The sequence below is a fragment of the Triturus cristatus genome, chromosome 3_2 (assembly GCF_964204655.1).
Source record: "Triturus cristatus chromosome 3_2, aTriCri1.1, whole genome shotgun sequence".
Classification (NCBI taxonomy): domain Eukaryota; kingdom Metazoa; phylum Chordata; class Amphibia; order Caudata; family Salamandridae; genus Triturus; species Triturus cristatus.
This window is the reverse complement of record NC_140584.1, coordinates 335173020-335191830: the sequence shown is the minus strand read 5'-3', so window position 1 is coordinate 335191830 and position 18811 is coordinate 335173020. Positions and strand designations below refer to the sequence as shown.

General features: G+C 47.5%; 1 protein-coding gene across 2 annotated transcripts in view; it reads left to right on the top strand.

Moving 5' to 3' along the window:
* The window catches only part of MACO1 (macoilin 1), a 282509-nt gene that overhangs the window by 215366 nt on the left and 48332 nt on the right, over positions 1-18811 (top strand). For both annotated transcript variants that reach the window (XM_085647812.1, XM_085647813.1), the window contains exon 10: positions 15550-15724. In XM_085647812.1, the coding sequence (XP_085503938.1) occupies positions 15550-15724 (175 nt within the window). The remainder of the gene's footprint in view (positions 1-15549; positions 15725-18811) is intronic.

Below are 18811 nucleotides of genomic sequence, written 5' to 3'. Positions count from 1 at the left end.
TCCAGCAGATGCGGTCAGACACATCAACTATCTGGAATTAAAGACCGTACTGCTAGCGCTGAAGGCCTTCCAGAAAAAACTGTACAACCAAAGGGTGTTGATACAAACGGACAATACTACTTGTTAAGGCTAGAATGGAGCATGGCATTCCTGTATGCCTTTCTGCCACTGCCTTTCCTACCCCAAGATCAGGAACTAACTGGCCCAAGTCATCATAGTGATACCCTGAATCTCTGGGTTGAGTGTCTGTCCTCCAATCAAGCTACCTCTTCAGAAGGATCTTATGTCTCAGCAGCAAGACAGGGTTCTGCTACAAAACCTTTGCAATCTACTCCTCCAGGTGCTGGAATTGAGCAGCGACAGCTGACTGCATTCGATTTACTCCCTGAGGTTGTGGTTGTCATCCTCACTGCTAGGCATCTCTGTATGAAGTCCATCTACGCTGGGCGCTGGCACATATTTGTGACCTTATGTGAAGTCCATGACACAAGCCCCTTACAAACCAGGCTGTCGGATGTTATTTGGCCCAGCAAGGCCTTGCAGAGTACACTATTAAAGGTTATACTTCTGCCCTTTTGGCTTTTTTGCGCTTGCCGTGGCAGCCGTCCTTTTTAAATCACCTGTTAAGATGTGGTTTATTAAAAGTTTGACACATGCTCCCTTCCAAACCATTTATGATGCCACAGCAAGTTCGTAATTTGGCCCAGACATTCCTCATGTGCATCCCCTCAAGCCAATCCTCAGCTGCTTGTTGCGCCTGCTGACTCTTAAAGCTGTTTTCCTCATTGCAAACACTTCAACTAGTCACGTGAGTGATCTCCAGGCCCTCTCAGTGCGGCCGCCCTACACCATCTTTTTTCAAACTGCTGTTGAGGACCAGGGCAACTTTTTGCCATAAGTGGTGACTCCTTTTCACTTTGACAATCCATCACCCTTCCAACGTTCTTTGCTCCACGTCACTCCTTGAGAGGAGGAGAAACTCTATTGGCTGGACCCCAAAAAAAGCCTTAAGCTTCTATGTAGATTGCATCAAAGACCATTGCTTGGATGTTCAGCTAAATATGGGGTTCTCAGTTGCAAAGAAAGGTAAGGCAGAGCAGAAATGGACTTTGTCAAGGTGGATAGTCCTCTGCATTAAACTCTGCTATGCATTGACCATGAGTCAGCCTTCAAGTCAGTTGCCTTCCATCCCGTTGCCAGCGCTGAGACAGATGATGGACCCACAGCACAATGGCACAATCCTCTTTAGAAATGCCGGACATCTTTGGCGAGGCCAACCTACTGGCACTGAAGTAGAGGAGGAAGCATTGGGTGAGTGGCCCACCCTTCAGGCACACCAGCCCAGTCTTATGTTCGTCAACTCAGAAGTCTTAGAGTCCAGCGAGGAGGAGCTCTCAGAAGATGAAGACACACCCAAGAATGCTCCTTCTACCTCAGTTGGCTCTAGGCCACGCTTGAAGACCATACCTCACTTGAGTTCTGTCAATGTCCCAACCCCTCTAAAATATCTGAAATGGCCACAACGGGGTAAAAGTGCAGAGCCCCGTGCCGAGCCCCGTGCCAGCTTCAAGTGCGCCACTGCTTCCAAGCATTGGTTGACGCCAAAACAATTCTTCAGAGCTGTGAAATGACCCTTCCAGGGCCATGACACTCCACTAGCCTGGTGTCCGAGGACACCTGTCTGCACCGAACCTTCGAAGTCTACTCCATCATTGAAGCGGAAAACTCCACCTGCACCACAGCATCTGCTGTCGGCCCTGAAACCACTGTCTGCTCCGAAAACCTCCACTTTAGACTTTGAGGAATGCCCTATCCTTGAGAGGCAGCAGCAGGAGCTGGATGAATGGTAGAGTATGATCATCATCTACCCACCCACAGGCAAGACTGCCACCTTGGAGAAGGCCCTACCAAATAAACACAGGTTTGATTTATAGAAGTCCTGCCACGAACGCTCATGTGCCACTCTTTTCCCCCCAAGAGGTTTAAGAACAGAGCTCTCACTTCTCTTTCACTTCCTTTACCACCACCTTCACCTCCTCCAACACAACCTCACCACATAAGCCTTCTCCTCAGGGGTCCCGAGAGGCTTACTCTGACACCAGCAATCCTTGCCTTTATTCCACGGCTGAGGACTTCGTCCCAGTCTACCCTATTGCCTCAGAAAATCCCTTGGAGGATTGCAATGTGGACCCTCAGACCGATCCAGACTAGAGGACATTCCAGTCAGGGCCTCCCTGCCAGATGACACTACGGCATACCAGAGCGTTAACCAACGCACAGCTGCCTCCTATAAGGCTGAGATGTACGTTCCCCAAGAAGAGGATGACTTCTTGATGGGGATGCTCCCAAAGACTGAGATCAGCCCAGTACCTCCCAGTGGTCAAGGGAATGATTAAATCTGCCTGTGAAGAGGGGAGGAGCCAAGATGGCGACCGGGACGGCAGCGTAGACTCCCGGCTCCGTGAACCTCCGCATCCCGCACGGATATCCTGCACGAGATCCTCAACCTGTGCTACGCGGTCGTGTTTCTGAAGGAGAGGGGCACCCGACTGTGTGACTCCGAGGTTTCTGGCTGCGGTATCGCCGGAGAAATGTGCGTTTGAACTTTGCGGCCTGTGCGGCCCTGGAGCCGGGACCTCGAGTGGACGCCGTGGCCGGGTGGCAGTTCAACAACAGCGGCCTGTTGTGACTGGGTGGAGTCGGCCCACCGGAGCGGTGCCAAACTCGGCCTACATTTCGTCGTGGTCATCTTTACTGTCAAGCGTAGCGGACCGAGTGCATGTCCGGGGGTGCAATTCTCAGATCCTCCGGTGACTGCCCCTGCCTTTGATGGTGCGCTGCCCGGCCGCCGCCCGTATCCTGCCCTGATCATTGCGGGCCGCCCCCGGATTTTTTACGGGAGCTGGTCCGTGGTGGGGACGACTGTTGCCCGTGGCCACGCAACGGATAACTTTTTGCCTGCCCCCGGAACCCGGTCACCAGCGACGTGGACATCGCGGCGCTTGTCCCAGGGTCCCGGCCCCGGTGAGGGTCGGGCATACTTGGCGGCCATCTTGTTGCGATGAAGCCTACCATCCTGTCCGCTGGGTCGCAGCGGGCTTGTGAGAGTGCGACTTTTGGGAGTGTGGCGGCGCGATCGCAGAGAGCTGTGCTGGGGTACGGCGACCTCCTCGAGGCCCTTGGTGCTCTTCACTCCTCCTTGGTTCATGGTTTCGGGGTCTTGGGGAGTAAGCTCGACGGTGTGGCGTCAGCGTTGGGGCAGTGGCGGCCCGCCTGTCCGCACGTACACAGGGACTACCCACACTGCGCGCAGGAGGACACTGTGGCGGCCACCCCTGAGGTTAGTGCACAGCTGGACGCCCCGGCCAGTATGCTACAGTGTGTTCGTCCTGCTGAGGGCCTGATCTGTCCCGGAGGCGTTGGACCTGAGTGGGATGTGGTGGCCTCGTCCCGTACGTGCCCTCCTGCGACCCAGGGACAACTCCAGCAACTAATGTCTGCTTTGGCTGCTTCTGCCTTCCTGGACCTTGAGTGCAGTGCAGATCCTAGGGCAGCACTGGGAAGCCTGTTTCTCCACGCGGCGGACTGTGTTGATGCTCAGAGACTTCCACCCCACCTGTGTGCGTCGCTTCTCGGTCGTTTTTGGACACTCCCCTACCTAGGAACATTGGATATGGTGCTGGGTCGAGGGGTTGGCATGGGCAGAATTCCAAAGAGTGGTCAGGGATAAGGCTGATCCTTCAGGGGTGGTCATCTAGTGGACGGGCGGGCTCAGGGGTTGCGTGCTCTCCTGGCATAGCTACTAGCATAATAGGTGCATAATGCTCCCCATCTTGCTTTGAGAAGATTGATTTTGTGCTGTTCATTGTTCACTTTGGGGGAAACTTACCGTGCGGGAGGGAGAAGCCGGGGGTATGTTTTGAAGGCCCTCCTCCAGTTTATTAATACTTTCTCTACCCCCCCGTCTGGTGGGGTTCTTTTCCTACTTCTTTTTCTCTCTTCTCCTATATTTCGGGTCTGGTTCCAGGGCGACAGGCACACTGCTGGGGGGGGGGCCGTACTCATCTGCAGAGGTGCAGGGTGGGGGGTTGGGGGAGGGGATTCTGTACTCTTTCATCTCTTTTCCATGGCCTCCTTTTTCTTCTCTGATTCTTTTTGTTTTTCTTTTTCTGGGATCAGCGTGATACACCTCCTTTGCTATGACTCGTTGCCGTTCCATGTGTTCCACAACTTCCGGGGTGTTCTCGGGGAGTTCTGGCGGGGGACTGCGGGCGCAACTGTTTATGATATTCTTCCCCATCCTGATGTTCTTGTGTTTGCGCCATTGACCTAATAGATTGCTGCAAATCGCTAACGTCTATTACTCTGCATACCTGTGATCGTTGTTTGAAAATTGTTTGTCACCTGATCCTTCTGCCTTGTTTCATTATAAAATGAAAACCTTTTTCTCCTGGTGCCCTACTTACGCTGTTCACAGTATTAGCATTACGATTCTGCTCCCCGAAGTGCTGCCTGTGTTTATACTTGCCCGTTTTTGCTCTGATTGCTTAGCGGCCGGCCCCGGGGGGTTGTAGGCCCATACTTGTTCTTATTGAAATGTCAATAAAGGTTTTCAAAAAAAAAAAAATAAAAATCTGCCTGTGAAATTTTCCAGAACCTGGTAAAATCTTGTTTGGTCACACCACGCATCAAGAAAAACTATAAACCAGCCCCCTACTACCCGATCCACCTCAGGAGTCATGCCCCACCTGACTTGTAAATACTTACTATTGCTCAGAAGAGGGCAGCAGCCCAAGACACTGGAGACACTCTGCCTCCTGACAAGGAGAGTAAGCAGATAGATGCTGTGGGAAGAGAGTGGCATGCATTTGGCGCATCGCCAATTCCTTAGCCCTTCTCTCTAGATATGATAGAGCCCACTGGGAGGAGATGAAGTGGTGGCTTCTGCAACACATCCCAGACCAGTAACTCATGAGTGGGGAGGAGCTTGTTGAGAAAAGTAAGGCCATCTCAGATAGAACCATTAGGTGTGCTTTGAATGCAGCGGATACACCGGCAAGGCAAGTGAATGCCACAGTCATCCTGCAGCACCACTGCTGGCTCCGTGGTGTCTGGCTACAAGCCAGAGGTGCAGCAGCACCTCATGAACCTACCATTTGCTGGGGAACACCTGTTCGGACCGCAGGTTAACACCATGCTTGAAAATGCAGAGACCTCTACGGCAATGGGTGCTTTACAGGTTCTCTCTGGCAGGGGCTCCTCTTGGAGACAGCAGCTAAAAGGGGGCTCAAAAGCCACTTCCCCAGAACCTACCCTGTCCTACCATAGGCAGCAGCAGCGCTTCCACCAATAGGTTAGCAGGTGCTTTATGCGTGGCTTATTTGTAGTGCATAACTCCAAAGGCTGAAGCAGAGACGCCCTTTGTAAGGGAGCCTCTACCTCAGAAAATTGACTTGCCTTATATCTAACGCGATCAAACGACACCTGTCAGGAGACAGCAGTGTCTTCTTCCCCATTGGGAAGAGACCACCATAGACCGATGGCCCAGAAAATCTCACGCTGGTGGAAGAGGAGGTTCAAACGCTTCTGTCCAAAGGTGCCATATAGCCAATACGCCAGCAGCACCAGGGAAAGATGTCTACTCCCTATACTTCCTCATTCCCAAGAAGGACAGATCTCTCAGACCAGTCCTCATCTCTGTCCTCTCAACAGATGCATCATGTGAGAACACTTCCACATGGTCACCTTACAGGATGTTATCTCCCTGCTGCAGCAAGGCGACTTCATGGCCACCCTAGACCTGAAAAATGTCTACTTTCCCTTGCAGAATAATTCAGCACACCAGTGCTAGCTACGCTTCATGGTAAGTGGTCAACACTACCAATTTAAAGTGCCCCCCTTTGGCGTCACCCGGGCTTCAAGGGTCTTCATGAAGTGCTTAGCGGTGGTAGCCACTCACCTCAGAAGGTGAGAAATTTACATCTTCCTTTACCTAAATGACTGGCTGATCAAGAGTGCGAACAGATAGGAATGTCTAGTTTCACCCAGACTGCAGTCTCCCTTCCACACTGCCTAGGGCTCAGTGTAAACACCACAACGTCCCACTTAGAGCCCCTTTAAGTCCAGGTCTTTTTAGGGGCAGTCCTCAACTTAGTCTGGGGCAAAGTTTTCCACCGCCCCTATAAGAGTGCAAGCATTCCAACAGCTTCTGCCTCTTTTTCAACCGCTCCATTAACTTTCAGTTAGCAGTTGTTCACCTTGTAGGAATGAAGGCTTCATGCATCGCCATAGTGCCCCATGCCAGACTCGATATGCGCCCACTTCAGAAGTGCCTCTCAGCCAACGTAGTGTTGGTAAGGGCCAGTGCCCATCGCTCACTGCAGTGTTGGAACTGCAACAATTTGTTGCATGGCGGGCCTTTTGCAGACCCAGTTTCACAAGTGACTATGACCACGGACACATCTATTGCTGGCTGGGGGGGCACGCCTCAACAACATGACAGACCAGTGTATTTGGCACCTTATCTACAGGGTCTCCACATCAAACATATACCGTGGTTTGACTCGAGCGCATTGACGTGCTTACAGAGACCTGTAGGCCCACTACGTACACATGTTATGTTGCCAAGTGAGAGCTTTTTTCCATTAGTGTACAACTCACCACAATAACCCTATCGCCCATACTGTCCAGAACAAGGGGTTAACTTACACATCAGTCAGGCAACACCAGACTGCAATTGTTGTATATATTCAGAACAGGGAACACTCTTCCCTCTTCAAGATCCCTGTAGTTAAAGCATTAATGGAGGGCCTTAAATGTGTAATTTCACCAGAGGTGCTTCCTGTACCAGTCCAGCAGCTTAGTATTGTCCTCACGGGACGTATGGGTCCCCCCTTTCGTGCCACTACATTCAGGTGCTTTTCAGTACCTTTCTTGGAAGGTTGCCTTCTTCATAGGAATCATGTTTCTTAGACACATCAGTAAATTGCAGTCCCTTGCACTTCAGGAACCTTTTTTTCCAGGTCACAAAGACAGAGTGGTTCTTAGAACCAATTCTAAGTTGTTTCCTAAGGTGGTTTCCCCTTTCCACCTTAATCAAACCAGTGAGCTCAAAGTCTTTTTTCACCAACCTGACTCTGTAGCTGAAACCACACCCCATATGCTTGATGTTAAGCATACTTATGTATTATATAGATAGGACCAAGACTGTACGTAAAACGCAACAACTCTTTGTAGCTTTTTCACAGTCTTGTAAAGGCCACGCCATTTTCAAAGCAGGGATTGCCAGGTGAATGCATCCAAATCTGTTATGCTAAAGCTTAAAGAACCCTGCCGTCCAGCCCGGGCCACACTACATCCACAAACAGAGCTTTTCTGGGGAACATGCCCACAGCCTATATCTGTAGAGGTGCCATGTGCTCCACTCCACACACATTTACAAAACTTTACTGTGTGGATATCCTGGCAGAGAGCAAGGCAAGAGCAAGGCAGAGTTGGTCAAACTGTTCTGAGGATCTTGTTCCAGTCCTCTGCTCTGGCCACCACTTAGGGGAGTACTGCTTTACAGTTAATGCAGAGCATCTGTATCTACAGCCACATATGCTACAAATCTATTGTTAATTACCCTGTAAGCATCTGTTAGTTGCATTTAGTGCGGTAAATTCACATGCTCCCAACCTCCTTCCCGGAAGCCAGTGTATGTTACAGGCATCTCGTACTTTAACTGCTTTCTTTCAACATGCATGGACACTATCTTTATTGTGTTCACTACTCCATCCTTACTCTCAGCCGTTGGGCGAAAAACAATCTAATAATGGAGACAGTTAGGAAGCAGGAGGAAACTGCATCTCCTACAGCCACACCACGGACTCTTCTGGACAGACCACCACTGCATCCACTTCTCCTTCAGAAAACCCACTGGACACAAACACGCCCACTGCCTCCCCCCAAGAAGCTGGAACAAAGTCACCGAAGACTAGCTCACCTTTGTCCTCATCAACACGCTAACACTGTGACACCCAACCTCCACCACTGGATCACAGACTGATTCGACACTCTCGCCCCCCTCAAGAAAGAAAGCAAGCTGGTTCCCCCTGAACTCCAAGAATCAAAGCACACCTGCCGACGACATGAAAAAACATGGAGGAACACCAGAACCCCAGAAATATGCACCACCTACATAGCAGCCACCACAGCACATCACCAACTCACCAAATTCACAAAGATTAAGTTCTCCAAGACATAATCATCACCAACGCCCACAACACCAAAGAAATCTTCTCCATCATCTAGGAATTCGCCAAACCCAACAGCGAAACAACCGACGTCCCACCATCCCAAGACCTCTACAACAGACTCCGCACCTTTTTTCACCTCAAGATTAAGATGATCTACGACAACTTCAACAACCAAGCATCCAGTCCGGAGCACCCTCAGACCCCTGCCCACCCCACATCTTCCACAGAGCTGGCACGGCCATCGCACCCAAACTACACCTGACGATCAACTGCTCCCTCAAAACCGCCTCATTCCCCGACGACTGGAAACACGCCGAAGTCAACCCCCTCCTGAAGAAACCCTCTGCAGACCCGACAGACCTCGAGAACTTCATGCCCATCTCCTTGCTTCCATTCACAGCCAAGGTCATCGAAAAGCTGGTCAACACCCAGCTAGCAAATTACATGGAAGCCAACAACATCCTGGACATCTCCCAATCCAGATACCACAGCACCGAGACCGCCCTACTCGCCATCACTGACGACATCTGCTCCCTCCTCAACCAGGAACAAACGGCAGCCCTCATCCTACTGGACATCTCAGCTGCCTTCAACACTGTCTCCCAGCGCACACTTGCCACCAGATGCCACAACACTGGCATCCACGGAAAAGTCCTGGACTGGGTATGCTCATTTCTCACAGGCAGAACTCGGGGAGTCAGACTCCCGCCCTACCTCTCAGAACCTACAGAGACCAGATGTGGAGTGCCCCAGGCATCCTCCCTCAGCCCCACCATCTTCAACATCTGCATGACCACCCTCGCAACCATCATCAGAAACCACGGGCTCAACATAGTCTCCTACGCCGACGACACCCAGCTCATCCTCTCCCTCACCAAATAACCCAACATCACCAGGCACAACTTCTTAGAAGGGATGAAAGCCGTCGCCACCTGGATGAAGAACAGGTGGTTGAAACTCAACTCAGAGAAAACAGAATTCCTCATCCTCGGCTCCACCGCCTCAGCATGGGACGACACTTGGTGGCCCCCCACTCTTACAGACCACGCACGGAACCTCGGCACCATACTTGACTCATAGCTCACGATGAACAATCAGATCAACACTATATCCTCAACCTGCTTCAACACACTCCGAAAAACATTAAAATGGATCCCACCCAAATCCAGAAAAACAATCACACACACCCTCATCAGATTAGACTACGGCAACGCCCTCTACACTGGAATCAACAAAAAACTCCTCCGCAAAACTCCAGACTGTCCAGATCACCGCAGCCATACTGATCCTAGACACACCGCATCACAACCACATCACCCAACACCTCCGAGATCTCCACTGGCTCCCCATCAAAAAAAAGAATAACCTTCAAGCTCCTCACCCACGCATACAAGGCCCTCCACAACATCAGACCAGCATATCTAAACAACCGCCTCTCCTTCCACGCACCGAAGAGACACCTCCGATCACCCGACCTCTTTCTGACCACCATCCGACGCATCTACAACACCAAAATGGGAGGAAGTCCTTCTCCTACCTCACAGCCAAGGCCTGGAACGACCTCCCCTCCACCTCGTCAAGCACCTACATCGCCCCAGTTCGGGAAGGACCTCAAGACCTGGCTCTTCGGTTGACCCCAGCACTCAATGGAGCTCCCCTCCCCTTCCCAAGCGCCTCGAGACCCTCGCGGGTGAGTAGCTGCGTTTCACAATTTCCTGATTGATTGATTGATTGAGACAGTGCCCATGCGCATTCACGAGCAGAGGAGGACCTTGTGACTCGAAAGACTGCTTTGAAGAAATAAAACGACTTGCAAACGTCTGAGCTAAACATTAGGGGGCAGAAGTATGCAGATCATGGGAATCTACAGCACTACATGCAATAAACAGATGCTTATAGGGAAAGTAACATAGTCCTTCTGGTGGGTACTCCATCTAACTAAAAATTCCTCACCACCGTCTCAACTTCCTAGTCTGTGGACTGGCCTTATTTTAACCACCTAAATAGGTCCCAAATTAGAAATCTGCACACTGTTATTATTCATTCTTGACATCTGAGGGCGTGAAAGAGTCCAGCAAGAAACTGACGTCGACGCGCAGGAATGACGCTTATATGCAGCTCCACTCTTTCACTTCTGGGGTGGAATGATGCCAACGTGGAGCCGCAGAGTGCCACTAAGTGGTGCGATGGAGCACTGCTGTGAATTTGTTTGGATCCAGCCTAGATAATAATCTGAAGGTGAGGAATCTGCGGTTAGAAGTATACAACAGGTTTATGCTTATTGGAACTAATGTGTGTGTTGTCAACTCTTCTGATTTTGAAGCAAACTGCATTCCCGTATTGATAGAAACACATGGGTGTTTTTTTCTCACTGCAAGTCCTCGGGGCGTTTGACATTGACTGGGTCTTGCACCCTGTTTCTGAAGAAGGAAGAAGTTTTAACCATCCATCTATGACCTATGTTTTTGGAAATATTGTGGTTTAAAGCTGTGACTGTAAATCCTATTTTCCTATATACAGGATGTGACCTTTGTGATCTTGACACCCAAAATATGTTTGACCAGCCAGTTAAACGATAGAGGCTCTAAAGGTTAAGTACACCATTGGACCTTCTTTGGATGCTAATGCGCTTTCAGTTCTAATACTCCCTCATTCCCCATCTTCCTCTCTAACTTCAACTCTGCATCCATTGTGAGCTGTAACTGGTCCTTCTTTCCTTGTGTTCACTCCCTCCTTATCAGCAACCTCTGGATCTCTGGTGACCATGGATAATTTACTTTGGACCATTTTCTTTTTATTGCTCATTTCTTTAGTTTATAAATTCCAGTTCACTTTCAGATGGTGGACTTTTTGGCATCGTGAGATTTTTGTTCGTCAAACATATGGGCTGAAACCTTCTCACCTCTTTAGCATTGGCTACTTAGAAAGTGAGAGAAAGTATAGTGGAATCCTACTGCGTTTGTATTATTATGCCTGGCACCTTTGGTCTTTGAGAAACGTTATCCAGGGTAAAAAAGAAAACGGACTCGAAGATTTCTGGAAACCGCAGAGGACTTGTGATCTCAAGCTCACAGTAGAACAATATTCCATTGGCTCTCATAGATCCGGGTATGATTATAGTACTTTGTAGTACTTTACCGCATAAGCGCTGTGAATCTGTTTGGGACCCTGTGGTAATAAGTCCTTATTGCTTCTTATTTGTTTGTTTTTTGGTACCAGTCAATAAAATCCTGTTTTTGAAAGTAATATCTGAAAACCTGCCTAACGTTGAGTTTGAGCGAGATTAGTGTGCGACCCGTAGTGACTTCAAAATGTGCTACAACCTTCTGGATTAAGCTTCGATAACTCATCCTAGTTACCCTTGCAGAGGCGAGTGTAGAAATGCATTAATTTGTTTATCTATATCTAGCTCAATTGCATTGGGACACCAATGGTATACAACGGTACACACCACATATACTCCCTGGTAACCAATGACTGCTGCAGGACCTTTAGAAGTGCAATTACCAAGTATGATTAGATCATAAATAAAGCTATTACTCAATGCCAGGCATAAAGAAGTCTGTTTCTAAAATGGCTAGATAGCATTTGAAATGCGTAGTCAAGTTACAACCGTTTTAACCAGCTTGTTGGCTTAAAAAGGCTGTAACCAGGCAGGGAGCATCGTAGGAGTACAATTTAATAATATCAAAATCTGTTTACAGATACATTACATCTCCAGACCTTCCAACTCACACCATGCTACAGTGTGCCACACAATATCAACTGCCCTCACACGGTGGGAGGGAAACTTCTGGAGACCACTGCACAATAGTTGCTTTTTAGCTGTTTTGGGAGGCTCCGAGAAGCTGATGTCAATTAAGAAGTGTGAAAAGACCCCAGGACATCGTCTGCAGCCTATGCAAGCTTTTGTTATTTGTTTTTTTGTTGTGGTTTTTCCTCGAGGGGAGGCAATCAAGGATGGGTGCCGGGGCAGAGTGCTTCTTCCAGAAGCAGTTCTCGGCATGAAGCCCCCCCTTTCAGGGCCACTCCCCCGCCACACACAGTGAAATGTTGGCAGGTCTGCAACTCAAATTTTTATTAGTATAATTGTATAGAAATAAACTCAGTATAGCTAGAGAAATACACGAAGACTAAAAAATGCAGCCACATTCAATGGAAATATGTGGTGGTAAAATTGGGGCAATGCCATGAAGATCAATCAATTTTGCAACAAGCTTGTAATTGAACGATAAAATGTAATTGTTGAGTTAACCACGTCCTGGCCATTTTTTGCTGTGCTGTCTGACATCTTTGGATCAAAAGTGAAGATTTTTTAAAGCCTGTTCTGTCTTTTTACATATTGAGTGCTTGGTCATTGTACAGAAGGGTGGTGAGGTCCTTCAAAATGTGCTAGGGTAGCAATTAACGTTATTGATGCAGGAGGAGTGTTAGAATTAGGATTCTCTAGTTGGCACAGGTATGCACTTGCGACAAGCAGGGACTCTCAATTCTAAGTCAGAGTAAGGGGATCACCCTTTCAAAAAAACCCTGCTCACCCTTTAGGTAGTGTGGCGCAAGCAGTCAAGACTATTCTCAGGGCGTCCTAGGTTAAGCATTTGTGAACACATACAGTAATACAATGACACACCACAAATGGACACCAGTCAAGGTTGTATCAAAAATCGTTTCCTTTATATAAGGCTTAGCACAAGACCAGAATAACGAATAAAATGACCACAGTATTATTTTAAAGTTCAATGTTCTTGTAAAAAGGCTTAAAATACAAAAATAGGCTTCTTTTAGTCAATTCTGCTTCTTTTCAGGCTTTGTACGGTTCGTACCTGGATGTGCAACTCGTCGGCATTAAAAACAAGGAAAGTACGAGTCAAACAATCGGAGCGGACTCCGGGGTCCGTAACATGCACGCTGCGGTGCGAACAGAACAGAGTACCTTAAGTTAGTGGGGTCCGCGACAGACAGTGCGGGACAAGTTGATGGGTCCGGGTCGTAGTTCGGCAGCGTATTCAGATGCTGGACGGGTCGCGGCGTCGGGACGCGACGTTGGTACGGAACCTTCAGGGATACGTGCGGATGGCCCGGATCAGCTTGCAGAGTCCGTGGCGTTCGAGCCATACCTTCGGTGCGGATAGGCGGCGACACTTCTCGGCGACACTTCTCGGCGCCGTACAGCGTACGGGGAGGATCAGCGTGATGCAGCTTCTCGGCTCTGAGTACGGCACGGTGTAGTACGTTAGCAGCGTACGGACCGTACCTGCGGGAGAGCGAAGCTTGGGTCCGGCGTACAGGATTTAGGCAGCCAGGGTTGTACGTCTCGAATCGGCGGGGAAGGTTAGGTGCGATGCGGCCGGGAGGGATATGGTGCGTACTAACGCTTTTGAATCAGCGTAGACACACGGTGCCGGGCGGCAAAGACATTGCTTCGCGGCGGATGGGGTACGAGTCGTACTGGGGCCAAATCCAGCGGGAAACAAGCAAGAATTGTCCAGGCAACTCCGTTTTGAAAGGCAGATGAGTCCAATGGTCCTGGGACTCAGGTCAGGGGGCAAGCTCTTCTTCCAAGCCCTTGGAGATTGTTGAAAAACAAAGTGCAAAGTCTCTCTTAGTCTTTTCCTCTCCTTTCTCAGCAAGGCACCAACTGCAGGCCAATCCCCCAGGTTAGGGAAAGTTACTCCTCCTTCAGCTTCTTCCAGGTCCTTCTGGTCAGGCAGAGTTTCTTCGTGGTTCAATCAGGATCTGATTTCTTAGGAGCAGGGCTCCTACATTTGTACCAAGTTTCTTTTGTCTTTACAGGCCAGGGGGGCCTTTGCATATTCCCAGTCCAGTTCTTTTCAGTGAGGAGCACTTTGTTGTTGGGACTCTGGCTTCTTCTTTCAGCAGGCAGGGCAGAGACATCAGACGCTCCCCAGGGGGTGGAGCCAGCATTGTGGTGGCAGAGCACTGCCCTATTCAGAGTCAAGGTGCACTCCTCCCACCCATCCTGGTGTAATCTCTCTATTCACCACCTGGCAGCCCCAGCCTGTCTCCTGGAACTTCCCAGCCCTGTCACTCAAGCTACACACAAAGAAGATAGCCCTCCCCTCCAGAGGCGGACTGAAATGGTTAGGCACGCAAAGGCTAACTTTCTAAAAGTAGCATTTTCAAACCCAGGATATTAAAATAACCTTTGCTAAAAGATGTATTTTATTATTCTGAGTTCAGGCATATTAAACATGAATTTCTACCATGCTTCCTGAGCCTGCTAGGATTATAGAGTGTTATAATCTAGCAGCCCATTCTGGCCTATGGAGAGCAGGTAGCCTTACAATAGTGAAAAACGAAAATGGCTGTAATTCACTATTAGGACATGCCACACACCTCAGGGCATGTCCTACCTTATCCTTACAATGCACCCTGCCCTAGGGCTTACCATAGGGGTGACTAATATGAAGGTAAGGGAAGGTTTAGGGACTGGCAAGTGGGGACACTTGCCCAGTCAGCATGACAGTACCAGACTGCATGCAGGTTCTGCAATGGCAGACCTTAGACACATTTTACCAGGCTGCTTCTGTGGGTGGCACAACCAGTGCTGCAAGCCCACTAGCAGCATTTGGATATACAAGCCCTCGGCACCCCTGGTGCACTCTACTAGGGACTGATAGTAAACCAAATAAGCCAAACATGGAAGTCAATTCACATAATACATTTTCCCCTAGGGAGCACTTGCCCTGTGGCACTGGATGGCAGTGGCACAGGGCCCTGAGCAGCTAACACCAGCACAAAAATACATTGAGGCACAGACAAAAATGGAAGGGTGACCCACGCCAATGGTGCCAGGTCTGACAAGGAGTGTATGTGTCTGAAGCTAATATTATTTTTAAAATTCCATATTAAAGTGCACGCACAGTTGTCCACCATTTTATGAGCTTTATTGTTAGTTTGATGTGCTTTTTTCTTTATTATTGGATGGATTGCTGTGTAATTCGTTTTAATTAAACTGGACTACAAAATCATTCAATGTACCCATTCACTCAGTTTTACTTTTTAAAATTTCTTTTACTAAATGCAGTTCTTGGTACACCCTCTAGATTGGTGGGTAATGCACAAATGTGAATTCATAAGGTATCAACAAAAAAACTCTTGCTGCTGGTATGGCTGGGCCTTCTTGGGCACTCATGAAAGTGTTGTGCACACGCAACTCTTCAGGCTCAAAAGTTAGATTGTTTTGATTTGGAAAATTGCATGAAACTTCAGTAGATAATTATTTTTATTACATTTTAGGTACACTAAAGACCACCATTATTATGATAACTTTTTTTTTTACTGTTTTCAGGAATTGCGTAAATATAAAGAAAACGAAAAAGATACAGAGGTGTTAATGTCAGCACTTTCAGCAATGCAGGATAAAACACAGCACTTAGAAAACAGCTTAAGCGCAGAGACCAGAATCAAATTGGATTTGTTTTCTGCGCTAGGTGATGCAAAACGACAGCTTGAAATTGCCCAAGGTAAGATCTTTTTACTTAATATGTAATAAAATTAATTCACTGTATAATATGCTGCTACACATCTCCTGTGCTTAAACAGTGGTCTGTAGATTGTGTGGCCTTTAATGGTTTTACAAAAGAAAGGGCCATGCATCATAAGGTAACCTTTGCTGCTTCTATTGTTCGATTAACAGAAAATTTTGTTTAATATTGAAACCAGGCGTACAACTCCTTTTAAGTCTGAGGCTTTCAGGGAGTCTCATGTCCTCGCTCCTTTCTCTCTGCCTTTCCACAGTGCTTCTTTTATCTACCACTCCTTCTAATTTTTATTTTCATCCTCCCTTGACTCCTCCAAAATGTCCCTTTATGCCATCTGTCATCCAAACACCTCTTCTCTTCTTCCAGATCCCTTACTTTGACACATTTTCATTTGTTCTTCTTGGCCTAACGATCTGTCCATTATCAGCCTCTCCGTACCTTCTGTCTGCTGTGCTTCACTGGCACTGCATAGTCCTTGGGAAAAGAGGTGCATGGGAGATCAGGGTGTGAGTCGGAGAGTCACGATATGGTGAAGGACAGGAATCCTACATGGGCACATGGGGGTTCACCATGGGATCCTGAATAGCATTTTCTATTGGAAAAATATTTAAGAGACTTTTGGTGCCAAGAAATATCAGTCAGTCTTTAGTGCCAAGTTCCATCTTGAGATGAGATAATCTGTGTTCTCGGCACACTGGCCATTGGCACATTTGCTCCTATTCCTTGGAAGTGAATCTCAAAGTTGTTGCTTGAGATGCAGGTGTAGTGTAGTTCCTATATCCCTGATAGCCTCTGCGCCGTATGAGGTCAGTATGTCTCTATCGAGTACATTAAACTTAATTACTTGTATGTGCCAGCTAACTCAGAGGTCACTAGAAACATCTTGAATATGCAAGAAGGGATTAGTTTCTGACAACCGCATAAACATGACAACTTTGTTTCCCTTAGAGTCGGAACAATCTCAGAACCGTGGAAACAACAGATAAGTTTCTCTCAGTCAATCGTGCATGCTTCGTTTCTACAGAGTTACACAGAAATAGAGAGACGGGCGTTTCAATAAAAAGGGTTTATTAAACAGTCTTATTTCTCATGCAAAAGATATGAACTGCTACAATCGTTAGACAGGCTGCGAAGTACAATATGTACAGAGTTAGCAGTAAGATAAAATAATACAGCAATAGCATGGTTTGTAGCTATGACATATATTAATTAAAATACATACATAAATAACACAGGCTAAAATGTGGATACTCATCTGATGCTTCTAAATAGTTCTACCCCAGTGTACCTAACCTAAGTGTAGTACGAGGTAAGAAGTAGGTGCTGTTTTCTAAAGTATAGCTAACTATAGATATAGTTTTAGTTTTGCCAAGAGTTGACAAAGGTTTCTCTAAGTTCTAGTCTGCTCCATACCTTAGAATATGCGAGGTTGGAATCTCTTTTCCGGGACTCGATATCTAACACCCCGCAAGGGGAGTCAGAAACACTGGAGCTGGATTCTTTGCGAAGAGGATGACAGCGTCTGGTCAGTGCCTCAGGCTGGAACTCTATTTCCTTCCGAACTTGCCGTGGCGAACCGTAAGTAGGCAGTCGAGCTGGATCGTGCCGGGACCATGGTTTGCCAGGGCAAGTACAGGTATATTTATACCTTGAAGGTGTTTAGGAATGCCTGTATTGACGTAAAAGTCGGGCATTGGAACGTCATGAATGCACCCCTAAGGTATAGATGTTCATGCATACTAAATGAGTTCTTGGAGAAATCAATATCCAAACAAGGGAAATTCCTAAAGGCTTAAGAGTCCGGTTTTCCAAGAACTCGTTGTGACGTGGAAGGACGGATGTAGGAGACCATGCCTGTATTTGGTTAGCATGGACAATGCCTAAATAAGGGCTGGATTTTCTATGCCTAAATAAGAGCAATATGAATTGTACCTATATAAGGGCATAAATCAGGAAACCTATGTACGGAATCTAAATCTACACACAACACCCACTCCAGTTTCGTATGAACGACATTACTAAATCCTAAACATACTAAACATGTCTAAAAGAGAATATCGCTTGATAATCGAAAACGAGCTAAAACATATCTAAAAAGCATACGTCCTAAAAATGCATTACAAACCCATTACTATGCATAAGGTGCTGTACATATCAAAAGCAATGTTCCATTCTAAGCATATGCGTTCATTGAAAATGCCAACAAAAATGAATCCTAAATATATACAAATGATGAAATGGCTTGTTAAAACAGAAGAAAAAGGGGGCGAAACCATTTCATATCAGGTTAACACAAATCAATTGTTGATGTGACAAGGTGGCATAATGTCCCTGGAAGTTTTCAAAGAATTCTGTTCTCTGAGTAGTTCTACCATGAGCAGATTACTGTGCCAAAAAATGAAAAATACAAATTCGGAGAGAAAAAATTAATCGTAGGTAAAAAGTTCCAAAGTTAGTCCAATGGCTGAAAAGAATGAAGGCCAAATTCGGAGTCTCATCAGAAGACTGTGTGCCGGAATCAAAAGTCAGTGTGTGTGCCTGGAGAAAACGTGAAATCTTCTATTTCTGTTGACAAAAATGTGTCTACCGTTGTAGGTGAAAGTTGGAATACCTAGTTTAGAAGATTAACTGCACATAGATGTGAACTATCGCCTTCAGCATTGGTCGCATCAGTAATGTTCGAATCGGATGTTACCTGCGTGCCTGTTGTTTCATCACGTACCTCAGCAGTGGCAGTTTGCGTCTGTGAGATCTCAATGAATGCCATCATCAGGATTGCTAGCCGCTGGGGACAACACAGAGCATGGGCCGTTACTGGGTCCAGCTGAGTATCGATATCCATAGGCATGACTGATGGGAGTGTTAGACAGATGTCTAGCACGCATTCTTCACCGCAGAGCAGGCAGCGTAGAACAGGTAAGATGCAATCTTGCCTGATTGGTCTGAATGACAGAAAGCATGTCGTATTTAATTCTCGTTGACGAGGTAAACCCAAAATTTGGACGATGCGCTCACGACACTTCATCTCCAAGAGAGCTCTCTCTATGGTGCCTGGAGTGACGCTGGTGA